This window comes from Geotrypetes seraphini, chromosome 7 (assembly GCF_902459505.1).
Source record: "Geotrypetes seraphini chromosome 7, aGeoSer1.1, whole genome shotgun sequence".
In the NCBI taxonomy this organism is placed as follows: Eukaryota; Metazoa; Chordata; class Amphibia; order Gymnophiona; family Dermophiidae; genus Geotrypetes; species Geotrypetes seraphini.
In genome coordinates, this window is record NC_047090.1 from 129391474 (window position 1) to 129407371 (window position 15898).

Consider the following 15898-nt stretch of genomic DNA (forward strand, 5'->3'; position numbering starts at 1 on the left):
GGCGATCTTAGGGGAGGCCATTGGGAGGACCGGCAGGAGGGGTTGGGTACCCTTCTGCTGCGATTGGCAGGAAGGGTTGATCTGACAAATGAGGAGCACGGTGAAACACAGGTAAATAGCGGTTCCTAGAAGGGGGTACATTGGCCCGCGGGGACAAACCTGTTCACCGTTTCCGCGGTTGGTGAATGGCCTTGTCCCCGTCACCGCAGCGACTGCTAGTTTTCTTCCCCGTTTTCGGCGGTGACCCGCGGCTTAAATGCGGTGGCCGCGGGTAAACCGTCACCGTGTCATTCTCTACTGTCAAGCAGCTAAATAAGATCAATGTACCAAAGTCTCCTGTGTCAGTCTAAGGCCACTAGAATCATCCAACCTTCATGCAATGCTGTTCTCCTGGGAACTCAGCTCACCAAGGACCATGGAGAAAAGACATACAACAGGATGCCACCTGGCCAAACTTGGAGATGAATACTGAGACCTTGAGAGTCCAATTCCTTCCAATGACTGAAGAATCTGGCTACCATAGTGTTCATTGTGGTGGCTATCAGGTCCAGGAATGGTGGATCCCAGTGGTCCATGATTAGTTGGAATGCAAAGTCAGACAACTCCCATTCTTCTAGATCTAGGGGGTTCCTGCTGAGGAAATCCATCTGCACATTCAGACTACCTAAAATGTGAACTGCTGATAGATAAATGAGATGCTTCTCTGTCCAATGAAACAGCATGATGGCTTCTACTGTCAGTTAACTACTACAGGTCCCTCCTTGCTTCTTGACATAGATCACTACTGGAGAATTTTCAGAGAACATCCTGATCACAGAACTGACCCAAAGGGGAGCAAAGGCCTTCAAGGCCTTCCAAATAGCTCTGAGTTCCCAATGATTTATGGGTCACATTGCTTCCATTTTCAACCATGTTTCCATGTGACAGATGAAACTGGTAATACTCCTCCCAGCTGGAGAGGCTAACATCCATAGTGACCATCCTAGAAGTCGCAAGATTGTTGGCGGTATATAAGAATAAAGTTATTATTATTATTATTATTCTCTCAGTGATTGACTGAAAGCGGATTGCTTCTGTTCAAATTTCTTACTGCAAGCCACCATTGCATGCTCTGTCTGGCCACTAGTGGTGCCCATGCCAATCAGAGGATGCAATTCTCGAAAACTGGGGATCAGTAGTTGAGAAGAGCCTCCTAGAGAGGTCACATATGTGCTCATGTCCATGGAACCACCTCCAGTATAGCCATGATGGAGCCTAGAACTTGCACATAGTACTAAATCTGGAAACTGCACTGCCAAAGGAAAAGTCAAATTTGAGGCATTAACTAGCTATCTGCGTTCCATGACTGTCTGAGAGAGTTTGGGTCTTCTCGTCTCAAAACTGATCACCCAGCCTAAGGGCTAAAGAGCCTGGACAAAAGTGAAAGTTGTTGTTTTCCTGTTCTGAAAAGAGGACACTCTTATGAGTCAGTTACCTAGACAAGGATGCACTCTGATGCCTTGCGGATGAAAGTCAGTTTCAACCAAAACCATGACTTTGGAAAATGTTCTTGGAGCAAATGCTAGACCAAAGGCATTGCCCTGAATTGGGAGTGACAATTGAGAACTGCAAACCACAGAAACAAATTATGTTCTTATGAGGTAGCCAGATGTGAATATGAAAATCTGTCTCTCTAAAGTCCAGAGCAGTCAGATACTCTCTTGCCTGCAGTGAGGCTATGATAGACTGCAAGGTTTCTATCTAGAAGTGGGATACCTACAGGCAACGGTTTAGACCTTTGAGATCTAAAACCTGAAGATACGAGTCTTTTCTGAAGACAATGAAGTAGATAGAATACTTTCCCTGACCCTGCTTACTCTAAGGGACCAGCACTATGGCCTCCAAAGAGAGAAAAGTATCCATAGTGGACTTCACTGCCACCCTTTTGACAGCCCCGTCAAGAGAGGAGCAACCAGGCAGCAAAAGTTCAATTTATAACATTCTCTGAGGACATTCAATAAATATTGGTCTGTTGTGATTTGTAGGAATGCGACACAGCAAACACACACACGCAGTATTAGAATCGGGATGGAGGCGCTTCCTAATGGATGGTCTCTCACCCTTTTATTGAGAATCTTACCTCCCTTAATTACATGGCTAATGCTTTACAAGGTTACTATTTCATCATGCATATACAGTGAGGATTATACCAAGGTAATTCCTTGTTTACATATGTCATGTGATTCTCAAAATTACTATCTCACATGACATCTGAATACATCATAACAGTTACAATAAAGATTCCCAATGTGTACACTTCTAATATGTCTGACATCTTATTATAGCATGTGACAGTCGAAAGGTTATAATGCATGCTCCTTAAGCTCTCTTGATTAGCCTTAAACTCAGGGCCTGCTTTTGCACGTAGGCAAAGTCTGACTGTTGCCCATATAAGGGATGCTTAAACAAGATAAGAGATAAGATAAGGGTAAACCTGTGTCAGGTTAATACGTGACAAGAGTCTTGTGACAAAAAGGTAGGGGGGAATGCCTCAGCATTCGGTCTCAAGGTGCAAACCTTTTTCCTTGCTTTGTGACAAGAGGAAAAGATAAAGGATTCATACTTTTACAGGGCCTCAAAGCCTTACACAGGGCCTAGATCCGTATGCTGACCTGGCCTGGTTCAGAACTGCCTGTGTGCTGACCTTGCCTGTGTTCTGATGCCTTGGATCAGAACTTATCAGATCTCCATCCCTACAGTGATTTTGGTTTACTTCCTGAAAATCTTTGAAGGAATCTTCCTATAGAAAGGGACACGGAGTGGACATATCATTTTGCACCACGAAAGGCGTTGAAAACATATCCCAGTTGGGAACTGAACCTTCTGTCTGCAAGAAAAGAAGGCTGCCTGTTTTAGAAGTGGGATTTCTGATTCTATTGCTGGCATCCAGGCATATAATGCTTACTGTCTCAGAACCTCAAATGGAAGGAACCCAATGAAAAGCAAGATGACTTAGTCTTATCCTCTGGCAGGCACTGTGGTTTCAACTCACCCAGTTCCATCACCAAGTTGCTGGGATCTTCAAACAGCCACTTTCCTCAAAAGGGCAATTTAATCAGGTGAGACTTGAAATCTGCATCTGTGGACCAATTCTGCAACCAGGGGCTGTCTATGTGCTATGATGGCCAAATACATACCCTGAGCCAGTGTGCAAAGTCAATCATAAATGGCATCTGCTAAGTAAGCAAGGTCAGCTTCCAATTGTGAGGCACTGGCATCTCCTGAGGACTCCTGATGCCACTTAAGACCTGCTCTTGCTAAGAAAGACCTGTAAATAAGAACATAAGCAATGCCTCTGCTGGATCAGACCTGAGGTCCATCGTGCCCAGCAGTCCGCTCACTTGGCGGCCCAACAGTAATCCTCTATCTATACCCCTCTATCCCCTTTTCCAGCAGGAAATTGTCCAATCCTTTCTTGAACCCCAGTACTGTACTCTGACCTATTACGCCCTCTGGAAGCGCATTCCAGGTGTCCACCACACGTTAGGTAAAGAAGAACTTCCTAGCATTCATTTTGAATCTGTCCCCTTTCAACTTTTCCGAATGCCTCTTGTTCTTTTATTTTCGAAAGTTTGAAGAATCTGTCCCTCTCTACTCTCTCTATGCCCTTCATGATCTTGTAAGTCTCTATCATATCCCCTCTAAGTCTCCTCTTCTCCAGGGAAAAGAGTCCCAGTTTTCCCAATTTCTCAAGATACCATCTAAAAAGACTGCTTCAGTGCATTCTTAAATTTACGGTGTAATATCCCCCTTCTACTAGTAGAGTGGTGTTGTTAGTCACTGCTGTCATCAAGAAATTCACTTGGGGAAGCTGCAACTTCTCCTCAGACACCAAAGGATAGAGGCGCACCATGGTTCTTCCTACCCTAAGCCCTGCATTTGAAGACACCCATTCAGCTGAAAATAAATCCTGAATATCCTGATGCAAAAAAATGCCTTGGAAAGACCTCTAAAGCCCTTCAAAATGGAGGAACTTTGAGACTCACTAATTGCCAACGAGGGGTTTGCAGTGGAAAGAATTGCTAGGGCTTCTGTAATGAGGGAAGATAATGCCTCTCTATGAAATAATCTAAGGGCTTTGGGTTTTCCCCTTCCTCAGGAGGTAGTTTACATTCTCCGAGGCTAAGGAAGCTGCTGAAGCTGAGAGACATGGGGAATGATATGAATCAGTCACCCAGTTCTAGGAGATCCAAACAGGTCCACTTAGGTGCTGGAGGAACCATTGGTAAAGAAACTGAAGAGCTAACAGCTGACTCTGCCGGCCCTTTCTTTAAAAGAAATGCCAGATGTATTAAAAGGACAAACTCTGAAGAAAACAAAGCCCCAGAGGCACTAGCAAACCCTGCCTGCGCTGATGTCTGTGAAACAGTGGCTGAGGGCTGTGCAGGAACCATGGGAGCCTGCTCAGCACTCCCAGGTTGCACAGATAAAATAACTGCTGCATCTGCGGTCTCCTGGAGAAAACTATGGACAGATGAAACCAGGGAATCCAGATCTATATTCAAAACTGGTGGTTGTAGAAAATCTCTCAACTTCCCCTCACCAGTGCTGTCAGATGCATCCAGCTACATTTCCTAGATGACACACAGCAGGTTCCAAGGTGGGAACATCACTTCACTGCATCTGTGGGAGCTATCATGTGCTGGGACACAAGTAAACAGTTGTAGGTTAAAGAAACTGCTTGAGAGTATCAATGTTACACTTAAGATTACATTAAAAGAATTGGCTGAGAGTTGGGGATAATATGGACCGTTCAGTAAATTAAAGATTACTCCAGAAACATGAAATGCATAGGAGGGTAGCAAATAGGAAGTTGTTGCTGCAAAAAATACTATACGATGTGCCACATAGTATTTGTAAACAAATACTGACAGTGGTTCTCAACCTTTCTTCTGTCATGGCATAACTGTCAGATAATATTCACATGCATGACACATGAAACACTACAATTTGCAGCTGAACAAAAATCCCTATATATCATTTAATTGTTGCTAGCAATATAAGAGAAATACAAACACAAGAGTGATGTCTGCTAGGGTGAGAGGGGTGAGCTGCAACATTTTCATCTGGGGCTGGTGACAGAAGTAGGGACCACTGTATGATGATTTCAGGTGCATGACTTCCTGGTTCTTATTTCTCCTCAAGCTGCAGCACACCTGGTTGTTAATGAAAGCAAAAGCATTCTGTCTATAACATTTTTGATGACAAAAAAAAAAAAGAAAAAATATTTTTTGATGACACTCCAGTATGTTCTGACATACACTGCACTAAGGAGATACTACAAACATGTGGTGAAAACCAAACACAGCACATCGCCTTACTAACACCATAACTACAGTAAAGAATGATGGTGGTAGCATTATTTAGCCTGGGATCAACATGATTTGAATAATAAAATGACCAGATAAAAAAAGGTAGAAAAAATAATTTTATTTTCTATTTTGTGATTATAATATGTCAGACTTGAAATGTGTGTCCTGCCAGAGCTGGTGTGTTAGATAGTGAGCATGAGCTAGGACCTAATGGAGAGAGGAAAAATCTTTTTGCTTGTTTGTTTACACCACAGCGCTGGCATGGGGTTGGAGAGGGCAAAGGGGGGTGGGGTAGGTGAAGAGGCTACAAAATAAACCTGCTAGAAGGTTTGAAAAGAAAAATGTCCGATTGAGTGGGAAAAGCAAAATTGAATCAAAAAATCGATTCAATAGGCCAAATTGAATTAAGAAATTTTTCCTTGAATCAAGCAGCACCAGTGGCCACAGTATCAGTGAGGCAAATCTTGGAATTATGGGCTCTCTCCTGCAGGGAACCTTTCCTCAGGTTTACAGAGTCTGGTGTTTTTCTGTGAACGGTACCTTCCTTTCTACTGAAGGTGGTCTCAGCTTTTCATGTCAATCAAGAGATTTGTTTGCCTGCTTTTCACCCTACAGGTTTAGCCAAACAGGATAGGATTTAGCAGAGACTAGATGTGTGAAGAATTCTTCTTTACTACCTAGAGAGGACCAATGACTCAAGTCTCTCCGACTTTCTTTTTTGTGCTCACCAATCAACAAAGACGAGGCAGGCCAGCTTCTAAGACTTTGATTGCCAGATGAATTTGCATGGCAATTTCTTGTACTATTCCACTCTATTCCTGGACAAGTAGGTTATGCATCCCATCTCGCGAGATCACTTGTAAGAAGCTTCATTTACATATTTTTGACCCTCCCCTCTTACCTTAGGACTGTGCTCTGCCTTCCAGTTGTCTTCCTACAAGCGAGACAGTAGGAGCTAGTCTTTTCTGCTCCTGTTTCTTTTTTCTCTAACCAGTATTTTCATAGCTTCACATGTTTGTGTGAATGGAAAGCTTCTGGCTGCCAGTCAGGAGGACTCTGATCAAGAACTCCGAATCCCGAAAATTCAAACTGCACATTGGGGGGAAAAAATTTGCTGCCAGCTTCCTGATACCCAGAGGGCTGTTATACAGGGGCCCCAAAGTCTGCGCTCAAGCCTCTGATAAATCAGCAGATGAGCAAGCTCCCAGGGGAATGGACCCCGAACTCTTGATGAACCACAAAGCAGGGTGACTCCACAGGTACTCCAAGAGATTGGCCTGCTAGCAACAGACTGCCCTCGCAGATCTGCATCACTTTCCCAGCAGAATAAGCCAAATAAGGGAACCCCCAAGGACTGAAGCCACGCAGAAAAAAAAAACCAATGGCCAAAAATACTCAAAAATAATAAAAACAGAGCAGATCAGAACATACCTTTTCAATTCGCTTGCAGAAGGAAAAACCGAAGAGCAATTTGCCACTGGTGAAGTGGAGGAGTTGAACGATATGAGTGACACCTTTCTGCAAAGTTAGTGACTATAGGAGAACAACAGCTTCAGTACAGAATCCTATGTCTTTGCAGCAGAATTTGGCTTTATTCATAAATAGTTTTAGAATATTTTTATGATTGCTCTTTCAAACTGAAAGCATGGATTATATTATGTATCAATGAAACAACTGCAACCTTAATGCATTTTTGAATTGTAGCTTTTGGACAGCATCATGTGAAGAATGTACAAGGATGTGAAGATTTTTGCAAGACACTTAGAAAGTGGGCATTAACTTACCTTCACTCTCTTGGTTTGAAAGGGTGTAGTACAGAAAATATCATCATGATTCTCTTTAGGAAGCTGGTCTAAGAACTCTCGCATTTGTTGCTTCCTTTTAAAAGTTCCCACTTTAGCAGTTATCTTCACTGGCTTCTGCCCTATACCGAACAAAGCATATAAGATTAAATAATGCTGGTAATTAAATTTTTGTCAAATATAAATAAAACCAACTTTCTCTTGTACTGTGTATGGATATTTGTGTTGTTTTAACTGCTGCTGTAATGTTTATGATATAAATTAAAAGTTTCAAAAACTTGTGGAACACACTACTCCCTTCCAAAAAGTAGGCTAATGCTAGACCCAAAAACTCATATTTAAATCAAATTAAATTGAATTAACGACTTAGGATCTCAAGTGCACGCAGTTATAAGCTAGTAGAACTTGTCTTGGCTCATAACTATTTTGCGAGCTATTATCGGTCCGTACGTCTTTTTATTATTCAATTTAATATATATGGAAATATTCTTTTTCTTTTTGCACCATTTACTTATTATATCATTGTTTATAATTCAACTTCTTAAGTTCATTTTTGGTCCTTATTTCAATTTTATAATGTAACCTTAATGATACTTAGCTCGGGTGTGCGTTTTTGTACCCGGCCCTCTGAACACAACGACGGAAGATCTCCGTTTCGCTCTCAATTGTAGCAAGAAAGCTTCATCAGTACCAGAGAGGTTAATACTTATTAACACCGCCGGGGTCTCCCAAACCCGGGCTCGGAGCCCTCCGCTGCTCACAGTACCCCCGCACGCTTCCTGTGCTCACGTCAGCAGCTGCCAAAACTCCCTTCCGAGCGCATCCCATGCTGCTGCCAGCCTCCTGCCGGAAGTGATGCAGGAGGCTGGCAGCAGCATGGGATGCGCTCAGAAGGGAGTTTTGGCAACTGCTGATGTGAGCACAGGAAGTGCACGGGGGTATTGTGAGCAGCAGAGGGCTCCGAGCCCAGGTTTGGGGGACCCCGGCGGTGTTAATAAGTATTAACCTCTCTGGTACTGATGAAGCTTTCTTGCTACAATTGAGAGCGAAACGGAGATCTTCCGTCGTTGTGTTCAGAGGGCCGGGTACAAAACGCACACCCGAGCTAAGTATCATTAAGTTTACATTATAAAATTGAAATAAGGACCAAAAATGAACTTAAGAAGTTGAATTATAAACAATGATATAACAAGTATATGGTGCAAAAAGAAAAAGAATATTTCCATATATATTAAATTGAATAATAAAAAGATGTACGGACCGATGATAGTTCGCAAAATAGTTATGAGCCAAGACAAGTTCTACTAGCTTATAACTGCGTGCACTTGAGATCCTAAGTCGTTAATTCAATTTAATTTGATTTAAATATACAAGTTTTTGGGTCTAGTATAAATTAATAGCTACCATGGAAAGAGGAGTATGCTATGTGGCCACAAAATCTAAAATGTTTTCAGTAGCCGGAGTGAATTTATGGAATGCTCTGGTTGGACAATTAAGGCTATGCATAGACTGCTCTAGGCTTAAGAAAATATTTAAAACTTAGTTGTGCTTGGAAAGGGAAGGAGCATCAAGTTAGATAGATTAGGAATGATAAGCTCCATGACCCAATCATCAGACACCATTGTTTTCTTTGTTATAGGTATTATATGATTTGTTTTAGAATCACTCTGAGTATTCTTGGATCCATAATTGAGGAGATTTTTAGATGACTTATGTGATTTATAAAATTTGTTTTCTTCTAAAACCATCTAGGGCATTCATGGGGGAGCTAGGGGCTCTGTTGATCAGATTTCAGTAATCAGGAATATGTCCCAGTTTTTCTCTGTAAGGAAGTTATTTAGTATGATGTCTTTGATGTTTACTGATCTGGCATTTATGAGAGCGAAAGATAGGTTTTTTTGTTGTAGGGGCTCATCCTTCATGCAACGTCCTTTGACTTGTTATTTAAACAAAGCCCCTAGTTAATACTGCTGAGACCTCAAGTTCTACATTTATAGGAGGCATTGGCACTCATAATCAAAACTTAAACACGTCTACAAACCCACCCAAGTTGGCACTTGGATGACCTAAAAGACAGGTCGTCCAAGTGCCGATAATCAAACCGAATTTCTGGACATATGGTGGGACTTTTTCGGTCTCTGAATCCCGCTGTGTGATCAGAGTTAAAAGTGGCATATCTGGAGGAGTGGTGTGGGCAGGATGGGAGCCAACCTAGACTTAGTCGTCCTGCAAGGATAATCGAATGTTTTACTAGACATCCTGGATGAAACTTAAACGTTGTGAGTTAGACGATGTAAAAATAAGTATAAGTGCCAAAAAGGTATCCCAAGTGACCAAATAACCATTGCAGAGACAAGGTGAAGACCCCCTCACATCCCCACAAAGATCAGAATAAAAACATACATACCTGTCGCTAGAACATCAGCACCTGGTATAGGAAAGCCTAGTACAGCTGCACAGAAGTGTCTTAAATAATCTAGGGGTGGGCTAGTGAACCATAGAGAGGAGGACCCAGGCCCATAAGCTACTCTAACCACTACATTTATGGTGGAACATGTGTGCCCACCAAAACCCCCTAAAACCCTACTCTACTGCCATATAGGTGCCACCTGCAACCATAAGGGCTATTGGGGTTGTAGACAGGTGGGTATGGTGGGTTTTGAGTAGCTCACTATAACCTATAAGGGAGTTTTGGTGAGATGTTTATCTGACACCCTTTTTGTGAAGTTCATAGCAGTGCCCTCTAAGATGCCCCCTGCTCTGTTGCCATGTCTGGGTGGCCAGTCCATTACAAGATTGGCTCCTCCCATGCCTAAATGGTCTTGCTCTGGGCATTTGGGACTTGGACGAAATTTTGGTTGAAAAAGATAGACGTTCTGGCAATCTGGACAAACAATAGCCTGGACGTCCAATTAGATGATTTAAAAAAAAAAAAAAAAAAATTTGAGAAGTATTTTTCGAGAATGGGCATTTTCCAACTCCTGGCTTTGGGAGTCCAGCACCATACGACTAAATCAGACTTAGATGTAAGTTTTGATTATGCCCCTCATTATATTCACACAGTTAAAGAAACTATCCCAGGAATGCCCCCCTCACCTCATTGTCTCTGCAAGCATCAGCAGCAATTAACACTGCTATATGCAGACAGTATTAGTACAAATTTCCCCCTATTGTTTTTATATGTTATTACACTGCAATAATTAACACATATGTCTGTTAGAAAAATATATCTATTTGTATAAACACTCTATTATATTATAAAGTTATTTCTTAATTTATTTCTCACAACGGGAAAATTAGTTCCCATGGGGACGGGGAAAAATTTGTCCCCGTGTCATAAGAATATAAGTCAGATCAATGGTCCATCAATCCCAGTAGCCCGTCTTCACGGTAGCCAATCCAGATCACTTGTACCTGGCAAAAGCCCAAAGAGTAGCAACATTCCATGCTATCGATCCAGAGCAAGCACTGGCTTCCCCAATGTCTTACTCAATAACAGACTATGGACATTTCCTCCTCTATAACAGATTAACATTCCAACTATAAATTTCTTCAGTCATGCAGTTGTTTTTTTAAGCTCTGAATGATTCACACGATTAAATCTTTTCTTAATTCCTCTGCACTTAACATCCTGACACATTCACTTGTAATCAATAACCTAGATTACTGTAATGCCTTATATCAGGGTGTGCATTAGAGCAGTGATTCCCAACCCTGTCCTGGAGGAACACCAGGCCAATCGGGTTTTCAGGCTAGCCCTAATGAATATGCATGAGAAAGATTTGCATATGATGGAAGTGATAGGCATGCAAATTTGCTTCATGCATATTCATTAGTGCTAGCCTGAAAACCCTATTGGCCTGGTGTTCCTCCAGGACAGGGTTGGGAACCACTGCATTAGAGAATGACACGGGGAAAAATTTTGTCCCCATCCCGTCCCCGGACCACTATCCTCTGCACCGCCCCATCCCGCTGGTCCTTTCACCGCCCCGTCCCTGTCTCTGCCATCCCCTTCACCGCCCCGTCACCGTCCTTGCTGTCTCTTTCACTGCCCTATCACCGTCCCCGTCTTTAGCGTCTTCTCCTCTCCATCCCCAGCACCCTTCACGCGGTCCAGCAGCTCCCTCCCGCCGGCCAGCCGTGCATTTCCCTCCCTCCCTCCTTTTCCCTTACCTTTTCTTCTTGAAACTGGCGATTTCTATAAGGCTACGAGCTGTATTACAGCCGGAGCCTTGAAGTTGCGTCGGGTTGCCTGCTAGAAAAGTCTCCTCCAATGCAACCGGAAACAGGAAGTTGCATCAGAGGAGACTTTTTCCAGCAGGCAACGCGACGCGACTTCAAGGCTCCGGCTGTAATACAGCTCGTAGCCTTATAGAAATCGCCAGTTTCAAGAAGAAAAGGTAAGGGAAAAGGAGGGAGGGAGATGCATGGCCGGCTGGCGGGAGAGAGTGGGCTGCCGGATCGAACGCTCGTTCACTACTTGTTCACCGCCCCACGGGGCAGTGAATGGCCTTGTCCCTGAACTCGCGGTGATCTTTTTTTTGGTCACCGTTTTGGCGGGTTACCCGTGGCTAGCCGCGGCTAACAACCACCGTGTCATTCTCTAGTGTGCATCAAAGAAGTCTTCAGCGTCTTCAACTATTCCAAAATACTGAAATAAAACTCATTCTGGAAGCAAAGAAATTTATTCATGTAATTTCATTACTTAAATCAACACACTGGCTCCCAATACACTAAAGAAGACATCAAAACTACGAGAATCACAGATGTCAAGTACACCGGGGAATCCCTCTGGGTAAATCTGGCCAGAGGCAACGAAAAATGCCTGTATCTTGGTGTAATATACAGACCTCCAAGACAACTGGAAGACAAAGACACAGAATTAATCAAAGACATAGATAATATCACTTTACGAAGGGGACATTGTACTGCTAGGGGACTTCAATATGCCAGATGCAGATTGGAACTCACTCTCAGCGACAACCAGCGGCAGCAGAAGGCTATTAACCTCCATGAAGGGAACACGACTCAAACAATTGGTATTGGAGCCCACTAGGGCCCAGGCGATACTGGACCTGGTACTCACTAACGGAGAAAGCGTCTCGGAGGTATCGGTAGGAGATAAGCTAGCCTCCAGCAATCACAACATGGTTCATCCTCAGGAAAGGTTTCACTAAATCAACACGACAACAAAAGTACTCAGCTTTCGAGGCACTGACTTCAATCGCATGGGAGATTTCGTCCATCGGGCACTGCAAAACCAAGCTGTGACCGATAATGTGGAAGCTATGTGGTCAACCTTGAAATCTACCCTACACGTAGCAACAAACCATTACATAAAATCAGTAAGTAAACGATGAAGAAACAATAGACCCCAATGGTTCACCGCAGAGATCTCAGACCTCATTAAAGAAAAGAAACGAGCATTTATTTCCTACAAACATTCGCAGAAAAGGGAGGCCAAAATAGAATATATGGCCAAGTCTACAGCTGTCAAAGCGGCAGTCAGAGAAGCCAAGCTTTGAGTTGAAGAAAACCTAGCAAAGAACATTAAGAAAGGGGACAAATCCTTCTTCAGGTATACTAGTGACAGAAAGAGAAACACGGATGCCTCAGAAAACCAGACGGAAAGTACGTAGATTCAGATTCAGATAAAGCCGAACTACTAAATGAATACTTCTGCTCAGTCTTCACCTGCGAGGCTCCAGGGTGCGGTCTACAGTTGCAGGCAAAGCAAAGCTCGGAAGACCGGTTTCGGAATTTCGAGTTTACACCCGGAGATGTCTACGGCGAACTATCAAGACTCAAGATGAACAAAGCCATGGGACCGGACAATCTACACCCCAGAGTGCTCAGGGAGCTGTGTGACATCCTAGCGGAACCGTTATCCGTACTCTTCAATCTCTCCCTGAGTACGGGAAGAGTCCTCTTGGACTGGAAAACAGCTAACGTCGTTCCTCTGCACAAAAAGGGGTGCAGGGCAGAGGCTGCGAATTACAGACCGGTGAGTCTCACATCGATAGTGAGTAAACTCATGGAAACACTCAAACGCAAATTAGACACGATCCTGGATGAGAGAATCTACGCGATCCCCACCAACATGGATTCACCAAGGGTAGGTCCTGCCAATCCAATCTCATCAGCTTCAGTGTTCTCCCCAGGGCCTTATAGCCGGGCACTACACCCGGTTAATTTAGATGACCACCCAGCAAATCCTGCTGCTGCCGCCGATGCTCCTTCCTGGGCTGACTCGCCGCCGAAAATTTAGTTTGACGCCTGCCTTTTTTTTTTTTTTTGCCAGCATGCTTTTACTTGCTTCAGCCCTTCCTCATTGCCGGGACCTGCCTACTTTCTGTTTCTGCGAAGGCAGGACCTGGCAGTGAGGAAATGCTGGGTTGTATCCGTAGAAGTTTTGTTAGTCGGAAGCCCGAGGTCCTAATGCCATTGTACAGAACCATGGTGAGACCTCATCTGAAGTACTGTGTACAATTCTGGAGGCCACACTACCGTAAAGATGTGCTGAGAGTTGAATCAGTTCAGCGAATGGCCACCAGGATGGTCTCGGGGCTCAAGGAAAGGCTGAACGAGGAAAGGCTGAACAAATTGCGGCTATACTCTCACAAAGAACGTAGGGGAAGGGGAGACATGATTGAGACATTTAAGTATATCACTGGTCGTCTCGAGGTGGAAAATGATATTTTCTTTCTTAAAGGGTCTTCGGCCACAAGAGGGCATCCGCTGAAAATCAGGGGCGGAAAATTTCTTGGCGACACCAGGAAGTACTTCTTTACCGAAAGAGTGGTTAATCATTGGAATGAGCTTCCAGTGCAGGTGATCGAGGCCAGCAGCGTGCCAGATTTTAAGAATAAATGGGATGCCCATGTCAGATCTCTAAGAGGGTAGAGTTAAGGGGATGGGTCATCAGAGTGCGATCTCTCAGAGGGTAGTTAAGGGGAGGGTCAATAGAGTGGGCAGACTTGATGGGCTATGGCCCTTTTCTGCCGTCATTTTTCTATGTTTCAATTAAATATGGATTAATCTATAAAATTCCCTTATTAGTATTCAAGACCCACCAATCTCATTCGCTGCCCTATCTCAACCACCTCTTAGTCCTATATTTACCATCATGTGCTCTTCATTCTCAGCAACACAATCTTCATGTTGTCCCTACCAACAGACATATTATATACAAATCTAACAAGAGTAGTATTTTCTCTGTTCAAGTGCTCTTCCCACTCACATTCGTCTTGAAACCTCTTTAGAAAAATTCAAGTCTGCACTTAAGACATACTTATTCAAAGATGCATTTGAGTAAAGCTTTATCCCTTTCCACTTTCACTGTCTTCTGCAGGCCAGCAGGGGAGACAACCTGTAGATCTTGACTATTTTGATGTTTCTTCCCTTTCCTATTAATTAATGGAGTTCACCCCTTACTATTTTAATTTCTTTAAGTATAATTTATTTTCTTTTCTATGACATTTGGCTGTAAACCGCCTAGATACTATGTAATAATCAATTTATCAAACTCCTAATAAACTTGAATACCAATTGAATATCATTATTATTAATTCTAGGTGAACTCAGCAGCAAAAATTTAATTTTACCCTTGTTCATTTTCAATTTCATGCTATTTGCTCAATCATCAACCCTAAATAGCACTAAATATTGGCCACATAGTGTTTGAGGTCTCAAGATGGTGAAACAGTGTAACAAAGTGCTTGCTAAAGCCAGAAGAATGCTAAGTTGCATGGAGAGGGGCATATTCAGCAGAATAAAATTGGTTTTTAAAGCTTGTACTGGTTGTTGGTGAAGGCCCGCAGAGTTCTGTGTTCAGCACATTAAAAAAAACAAAAAACCTTGAAAACAGTTCAGATAAAAGTGATAAAAATAGCATGGAGTTCATATTGAGAAACATGAAAAAAGTCTTAAAAATCTGAATATGTAAACCTTGGAGAAAAGGATGGACATGGGAAATATGATACAGGCATTTTTACATATTTGAAAGGTATTAAGTAGGCCTGAACCTGGAGCTCAGTTCATAAATTCTAACTGATGCAGTGTTTATCTAGTCTTCACTTGTGTATGTGGTATGCTATAGGTGCCTAGGATGAGTTATAGATTTGCCCCTATGTACAATAAAACTGTGTTGTACGGTGCTTAATTAATTCACTTATTTATCATTGAAAGTATTTAGAATTAGCTTTTCCAAAGGAGAAGGCACAATCCTAGGAGGTTACCTTTCTCTTCCTTTTTGGAAGAAGCAAGTTTTTTCTGGGTGGTGTATGCCTTAGAACTTTTCGCCAGTTGGTCTTCCATATGCTTTTGCTGGCATTCTTCTGCAGAGCGAGAACCTACTGCCATCGCCACATCCAACCAAAAACTATTTTTATGTTTTGGCAAAGAGGAAACAGCTCTAGGAAAGATACAAATACCAAATAAAAGTAAAACAAATATACTTGAAAAAATATCAAACAAATATAATTGTCATTAATTTGTGATACAAATTATCTAGTTTCCTTCGGAGTGCTGATTTCTCTTCCTTTTGCCCCCAGTCAGTTAGTTTCAAAGCCGGTGACAGCCCTACAGGAGAGAACAGGAGAAGGAGAAAGGGGAGACCTCCCAACAAGACTTTGTTCTGTTCATAACTATAAACACAATGATGGGCTTAATAAAAACAAACATCTAAGTCTGATTTGGATATATGGCGCTAGACACCTAAAGTCAGCAGTGGAAAATGCCCATTTT

At 42.8% G+C, this 15898-nt stretch overlaps 1 protein-coding gene across 2 annotated transcripts in view; it reads right to left on the bottom strand.

Annotated features, from left to right (window-relative positions):
* Nucleotides 1-15898, bottom strand: part of MIS18BP1 (MIS18 binding protein 1) — a 103227-nt gene that overhangs the window by 18233 nt on the left and 69096 nt on the right. For both annotated transcript variants that reach the window (XM_033953499.1, XM_033953498.1), the window contains exons 13-14: nt 15391-15566; nt 7136-7275 (exon numbers count right to left, since the gene is read on the bottom strand). In XM_033953499.1, the coding sequence (XP_033809390.1) occupies nt 7136-7275; nt 15391-15566 (316 nt within the window). The remainder of the gene's footprint in view (nt 1-7135; nt 7276-15390; nt 15567-15898) is intronic.